Source organism: Silurus meridionalis, chromosome 15, assembly GCF_014805685.1.
Source record: "Silurus meridionalis isolate SWU-2019-XX chromosome 15, ASM1480568v1, whole genome shotgun sequence".
NCBI classification, from domain to species: Eukaryota; Metazoa; Chordata; class Actinopteri; order Siluriformes; family Siluridae; genus Silurus; species Silurus meridionalis.
The window spans coordinates 1,784,394-1,792,500 of record NC_060898.1 but is presented as its reverse complement, the minus strand read 5'-3'; the positions used below and the strand labels follow the sequence as shown (position 1 = coordinate 1,792,500).

The following is an 8,107-nucleotide window of genomic DNA, read 5'->3' as shown; positions in this document are numbered from 1 at the left end:
CTCTCAGAGTCAGACCACACCAGGAACCTGCAGCCCTCTGATAATACACCCAAATACAAAAACCTCTCTCTCTCTCCTCCTCCTCTCTCTCTCTCTCTCTCTCTCTCTCTCTCTCTCTCCTCTCTCTCTCTCTCTCTCTCTCTCTCTCTCTCTCTCTCTCTCTCTCTCTTTCTATCTACTCGTCTACTTGGCTGAATCCAAACTGCTCTGGAAAAACACCTGCAACCTGGACTGGGCCGAGACGTTAACGCTTTTCAAAAAGTCAATATGCTGGAAGGCAAAGTAAAAAGGAGTTAAATTATTAAGAGTAAAAAGAGAGAGAGAGAGAGAGGTAGATTTTTCAGAGAAGAGAGCAAGAAGAAAAGGTTTGAAATGAGAAAAGAGAAGGACTGAATCTGTTTCTTTGAGATAAGCAGACGGGACACATTCCATTATATTACATTGATTTGGTTGATTTATTAGTAGTAATAGTAATACATTGCTGAGATGATACACATTTTCTTCCATCTTTTCCTTTTTCCTCAACTGAACTCACGGACTGTATAAACTCTGATTGGCTAGTCTGACTGATTGACACGGAAGTGAGAGTAAGCCCCTCCCACTCAGTTTTGTTCCTGATGCGCTCTCAGAGAGAAGAACGAGGCCGTGAGCGTTACATAACAACCATCAGTTGTTCCGTTACGTTTTTTTTTTAGAACCGCAGGGGAAAAAACGGGAAGCATCGCTGCTGTTTTCTCCTCGTGAACATGAATAAGATCAAAGGTCATCAGTCCAAGTGTACAGCATTACACAAGACACACACACACACACACACACACCACACTGATTGACACCCATCAACATGATAAATGTGTATCTCATGTACGCTCAACTCAAGATCTGTGTGTGTGTGTGTGATTGTCTGTGTCTCCCTTTTTACTTTCCTCCTATGTATGTATGTACTGTACATACATACATAGGAGGAAAGTAAAGAAAGTATGGATGGAAGGATGGCGTATGTTGATGTAGATAGTAAAGTGTGTGTTTTGTTCTCAGCACATCCACGGTCATAAAGGCCCCATCACTGCTGTATCCTTCGCTCCGGACGGACGCTACCTGGCAACCTACTCTAACGCTGACAGCCACATCTGCTTCTGGCAGGTAAGGAGACACTGAGCTTCAACTTAGGACACACACACTTACATACAAACACACACACACACACACACACACACACACACACACATACATACACACACTGACCGAATATCTTGAGTCAGTGATAACATGCAGGGGCTTTATTACTGCCCCTAATACACTGTACATCTGTAGGAACAACTCTGAGCAGGGTACTGTGTGTGTGTGTGTGTGTGTGTGTGTGTGTGTGTTGGAGCTTGTGTGTTTCCAGGCGTCGAGCTCTGTCTCCTTCTCTCCCTGTGTTTCATTGAAGGCGACAGATCGTCTGCAGTGTGCATCTGTCTGGAACTGTGTGTGTGTGTGTGTGTGTGTGTGTGTGTGTGTGTGTGTGTGTGTGTGTGTGTGTGTGTGTGAGAGAGAGGGTCACTGTATGTCTTTGCCTTAGTGTTTTGCATGTGTCTGTAGACTAACCGACTCTGACCAGACAAACGCTTCTCTATCTATCTATCTGTGTGTGTGTGTGTGTGTGTGTGTGTGTGTGTGTGTGTGTGTGTGTGTGTTCTGCTTCTCTTACACCTGCTCATGTTCAGATCAATGACTCCGAGTCTCCTCTGGGTTTAGAATTGTGCATATTCCTCAAACACACACACACACACACACACACACACACACACACACACACACATTAGTTGTGTAATTGTTTTATAATTCATTTGCTTTCTGACACAATTTACAACTTACTGACTTCATTTCTGACTGAAGTGTGCTGAATTACTGACTCACTCACAGACTGAACTACTGACTCATCTATGGACCGACTTACTGACTCCTTGACTTAATTACTGACTCACCTACTAACTAAGTCATTTTCTAATTTAATTATTGACTCACTAATCTACTGACTTAATTACTGACCCACTGAAATACCGATGCACCTACTGACTAAGCTTTTAACTGACTCGCCTACTTACTGTCTCACTGATTTACTTTCTAAATTACTGACACTTTTTTTAATTACTGACTCATTGACTTAATTACCGACTCACCTGCTGACGGAATTACAGACTCCTCTCCTGACTTACTGAAATACTGAGGCACCTACAGACTCAATTGCTGACTCGATGATTTAATTACTGACTCACTTTCTAATTTAATTACTGACTCACTGACTCATCTATGCACTGACTTACTGAAATACAGATGCACCCACTTTCTAACTTACTGACCATGAATTATTATTATTATTATGATTATAATCACTGACTCAATTACTGACTCACCCACTAACTGACTCATCTACTGCCTCACTGACTCACTTTTTTTAACTTACTGACTCGGGAACGTGAGCTTTGCTTTTCAGCTCTAACACATGCTGGTATTTCAGATATGATTTTACAAAACTCACAAAAGAATCGTGTGTGTGTGTGTGTGTGTGTGTGTGTGTGTGTGTGTGTGTGTGTGTGTGTGTTTCTGTTTCTCTCTAGATGAACACCTCACTCTTGGGCAGTATAGGGATGCTAAACTCCGCCCCTCAGCTGCGCTGTATTAAGACCTATCAGGTGCCCCCGGTGCAGCCGGCGTCTCCTGGCTCTCAGAACTCCCTCAAACTGGCTCGTCTCATCTGGACCTCCAACCGCAACGTCATCCTGATGGCCCATGACGGCAAAGAGCACCGCTTCATGGTATGAGGAGCCCACGCCCTCACCGAGCCCACGCTCCGTGGAGAACTTCAGAACCACGGACCTCCGAGCGGAACCGACCCCTGGGGCCGTGTCCGGGAGAAAACGTCTTATCCGAAACTTTTTCGTGTGTTTACATGGCTGTTTTTTTTCCTCTTCCCATTCCGTGTTTTATTTAAATCACTTCTAAGTGTACTCTTGTGTCCAGTAGATGGACTTTGGACAATCGTCGTCTCGAGTCGTAAACAGGTCAGTGGTCAACAGGGGACTTCTTATGATATGAAGGGATGCGACGGGAGGCTTTTTGTTTCATTTGCACCAAGCGAATGTGTTTCTGGCACATAACCTGTTCTCCCTGGGGCCCTTGTGGTCCTCCTTCTACCTATCGCTAGTACCCTTGTGATCCGTGTGTGAGCTCTGAAATTGTTCCTGCATGAGGTACTGAAACTTTTCTCACATTTCATACAGACCGTAAAATGGACCAGAGCCACTTCCTGCGTAGGAGAGGGTTGGAAAAAAAATATATCAGTCCACGTCTTGGTTTGGCAGGAAGTCCACAATCGGGACACTTCCTGTTTGTTTTTGCGACCTTCCTTTTTCCACAGTGGAAAATATTCCACGTCGGACAAAAAAAAAATGTCGTTAATGAATAAATAATTGTAATTATTGGAAGATCGCGTTAGTAAATCTACTTCCTTCTAGACAATTGATATCGCCATTTCCTGTTTAAGGCATAGATGATAGATATGACCACTTCCTGTCAGCAATTCTGACCACTTCCTGCATTCCCCTAGTCAAAGATTCGGACCATTTCCTGTCTGGCTGTAGTCGGCAAACCCAAAACCCTCGTTTAAGTTTTTATAGATCTCTCTGACAGTGTGGGAGTGGCCTTCAGTCTCGGTCTGACTTGTGACAGTGTGTAGTGGATGAACATTATCATATCATGTGTTGTTGATTGGTACATATTCGTCGCAGCCGGAAGACGCCCAAGCGTAGCTTATTGTGTTTTTTGTGTAGTGTTTTGTTGGTTTTGTCTCGTCTCGTCTCGTTGTGAGTCGTCGTTGTGTTTTTTTTTTTTTATTTACATTTTTTTTTTATTATCATTGTTGAATATTTGCTCGTGTGGTGTTGAGACGCTGTATCGCTATTTATCAAGTAGCTTTTCTTATCTGGGCTTTGGAGTTAGCTTGTGTTGATAATGCTGACAAGCCTGCTAACACACACACACACACACACACACACACACACACACGTGCTGTAGATACTAGCTCAGAATAAATGAAGGTACAAAAAAAAAAAAGACTATTTTCGCCAAATGTTTGTGTCGTTTCTAAATCCGTGTGTGTGTCTGGTACGTGTGTGTGTTTGTGCGCACACGTTTATGATTTTCTGGTGAGAAATAAACGAGTAGAAGGAGAAAAACAGCGGAGATGCAGATGTCCAGCGAACATCCCTTTGTTACAATTCTTTCTGTTGTGCAATCTTGTACAATAAAGACACACACACACACACACACACACACACACACACACACACACACACACACAGGAAACCATTCAGTTTATGGAGGTGTGTAAAAGTTTATAAAGCCTTAATTACAAAACTATAAAAAAAAAAATTCTGTATTAATTAACGAGTCACATGGTCCTAAAATTGCAGTCGGAGCTCAAGGTTTTGGGTCTCCTACTTCAAGTGAAGGCAAAATTTCGTTCTCCTGCATCCAAAGACGTCTGATAGAATTGTGTGTGTAACAGTTTGGAGCAGAACCACATCAGGGTGGAAAAGTTACGTGTCCCAATACTTTTGGCCAGACAGTGTGTGTATAGAATTCTTTAACTTTATATTAACTCTTAAACTTTACTGCAGCAGAGTTTATTACAATATAATAACAGCTTTATACAAATAACCTGTACAAACAAGACACAACATACTCACAAAGCATACACACACACACACACACACACACACACACCACAAATATATACACAATGTGGCAAATATAACATATTTACAAAAAACACAATCTGTGAAATTTTCAGCTCGATCTTGTGCACGTTACATCATAGCACCTGCGTGAGGTGTGTGTGTGTGTGTGTGTGTGTGTGTGTGTGTGTGTGTGTGTGTGCCCGCGCTAACATTTACTGAATATATTGAACTGTACTGTAAAGCGGTGTTTGAAGACGACGCTGATGGTTGTGTGCGTCTCTGTGCTCAATAAAATGAAAGATATCTGACAGGAGTTTCAAGGTGACCACACACACACACACACACACACACACACACACGAGCACAGACGGAGCAGAGACATGCACAGACGCTCGATACCGAAGCCGTCTGGTGTGACAATGACGTCAGAATGAGTGTGTGATTGGAATGTGAGGGAAACGTCTCACTTCTGTCTCAACCAGAGAGATTCACCCTCAACTCAGGTAAGTGCAAAAGTTTGTGCACCCACATAACAACATGATACACAGCAACTATTAGACTGTTGTTTAGATTCAACTAGAGTCTTCTTCTACTTCTTTCAGCTGCTCCCATTAGGGGTCTTCACAGCAGATCATCTGTCTCCACACCCCCCTGTCCTCTACATCTTCCTCTTTCACACCTGCATGTCTTCCCTCACCACATCCATAAACCTCCTCCTTGGTCTTCCTCTTTTCCTCCTTTCTGGTAGCTCCATTCTCAGCATTCTCCTACTGATATACCCCACGTCCCTCCTCTGCACATGTCCAAACCATCTCAATTTCACCTCCCTCACCTTGTCTCCAAAATGTCCTACATGTGCTGTCCCTCTAATAAACTCATTTCTAATTCTGTCCATCGTCGTCACTCCCAATGAACATCTCAACATCTTCAGCTCTGCTACCTCCAGCTCCACCTCCTGTCTTTTACTCAAGGAAGGAGGATGAAAGAAAAGAAAGAAGAATTAAGAAGGATTGAAATTACAGGGAAGAAAAAAGAAAGATAAATATAAAAAAGAAAGGAAAAAATCAGGATGAGAAAAAGGAAATTTGAAGATAAATGGATAGAAAGAAGAATGTACATAAAGGAAGAAAAACGAAGAAAGACTGAAATGAAAGACAGGCAGAAAAAGAAAAAATGGATGGATGGATGGACAGATTAAATACAATGAAAAGAAAAGTGTGAAAATGGAAAGATGAAAAGGAAGTATAGATAGACAGGACAAAGAAAGGCAAAAAGACAAATATAAAAAGAAGGAACTGTCATACTAAACAAAAGTATTGGCACCCCGTTTATTTGCAGTTGTACTTTCAATCACTTTATTCTTCCCAGAAGGAAAAGAGTTTTTTAGATGATTGTGTTTTAGTCTACTTCTTTGTGTACTTTTTTGTTTATTCCACATCTGTATGACACAATTTGATTATATTTTATTTGTTAAAGTTATTGACCCAAACATCTCAAAAACAAATAAAAAAGAAAAAAATAATTCTATAAATATGCAAATTAGACACATCCTAATGTTACATAAGCCCAGCCCCTTTTTTCTGATTAGGTTTTACATTCCTAGCCTGGAAAAGGTGAGAGAGAGAGAGAGAGAGAGAGAGAGAGAATCACCGCTGAAGAAAAGACATGACACTAATATGGAGTGGTAGTCGACCTGTTCAGGATGACCTTTAACCTTTCACTCGCTCATCCCAGGCCAAAAATCAATAAGAGGCAGAAGCTGGATATTTCCTCATTCTAACTAGAGCACCGAGCTCCGACCCCAGCACTCTAACAAAGGACATGGTGTGTGTGTGTGTGTGTGTGTGTGTGTGTGTGTGTGTGTGTGTGTGTGCGTGTGTGTGTGTGTGTAGCTCGGCTATCTGTAGGTGACGGCTTGTATAATGGGCTGGAAAGAAAAAGCTCGATCCACACAAATACCAAAAGGTCACATTCAGAGTCACTGAATATCAAACTCACAACAGCAAGAAGCACAGAGACATTATCTAACACACACACACACACACACACACACACACTGTCATATACAGGTTCCACACACACACACACACACACACACACACACTGTCATATACAGGTTCCACACACACACACACACACACACACACACACACACACACACACACACTGCACTGTCATGCACAGGTTACACACACACACACACACACACACACACTCACACACACACACACACACACACACACACACACACACACTGCACTGTCATGCACAGGTTACACACACACACACACTACAGTTTAGCTTGGATGTATAGTTTGTGAAACAGTGAAGTGTGTGTGTGTGTGTGTGTGTGTGTGTGTGTGTGTGTGTGCGTGAGCACGTGCATGTGTGTTTATGTCTGTATTCTATTAATGCCTTGGATCATCACTCCTAATTTTCGAGAAGGTGTAATGGAATCTGTCTCCATCTCTGCAGTGGTCTTCAGGATTCAGGATGGGTTCTGGTGCTTCAAGAGCTCAGCAGGACTCCGAGCTGATGAATAGTGTGGAGCACGTTCAGCACGTTCAGCACGCGGCAGGCGGGTCTTTCTCTCAGAGTAAAAAAAAAAAAAAAAGTGAACTGCATCTTCGTGTCATTACTATGAAAGGGTGTGCTGCTGTAAAGCCCTGCGTGGGGTGTCGAAGGGGCACATGGAGGTTTTTTTGTCACGTGTTTTCCTCGTTGCTTCTGTGAAACTGTGCCTTTGTTCTATAAAAGACAAGTCACAGACAACAAAAAGAACTTCGTTCCCAAAACGAGGCGATTAAAGCAAGCGGGTTTGATCGAGTGTTTGTGCGTTCTCTACGGGAATGTGGCTTTCTCCTCGTCTGTCAATTAGCCCCGAAGAGACGGCGTCCATTTAACTTTCCCTTCTCTACCTGTTGCTCTTTATTGATCCGCTCCAAATGAATTGTAAGAGTGAGTCCGCTGCTTTAGAGACCACGCCGGGTGAGTCAGGAACGCCCAGGGACCTCCACAGCTCCCGATTAGAACACCACCCACAATCAATGCCCTCACAGTGCGGGGATACGTAGAAGCGAGAGAAAAATGACCCGCACGAGAAGAGGAGGAAAAGAGATGGGATGATGGATGAGAACAGGAACGTTGGAACCGGAAAGAGAGCGAGAGAGTGAGTGTGTGATCACGTTCCAGACTGGAGCTTTACATCCTCCATCCAATCAGAAAAGCAGAGATCATATCTTACAGTCAGAATGACCTCCAACCCCTGCCTTGTGACTATTTATCACAGCCAGCCTAGCCCCGCCCCCTGCTCTCAGACCAGCGATTTACAGTCCGTGAACATTAGATATTGATTTTATTGACTGGAAGCCTACAATCCGCAGCAG

General features: G+C 43.0%; 1 protein-coding gene across 1 annotated transcript in view; it reads left to right on the top strand.

Annotated features, from left to right (window-relative positions):
• Positions 1-4,224, top strand: part of LOC124397798 (WD repeat-containing protein 7) — a 96,107-nt gene extending 91,883 nt beyond the window's left edge. Inside the window, 2 exon segments of the mRNA XM_046867586.1 lie at positions 1,036-1,140; positions 2,601-4,224. Of these exon segments, the coding sequence (XP_046723542.1) occupies positions 1,036-1,140; positions 2,601-2,804 (309 nt within the window). The 3' untranslated portion in view covers positions 2,805-4,224.
• Positions 4,225-8,107: the final 3,883 nt, after the last annotated feature.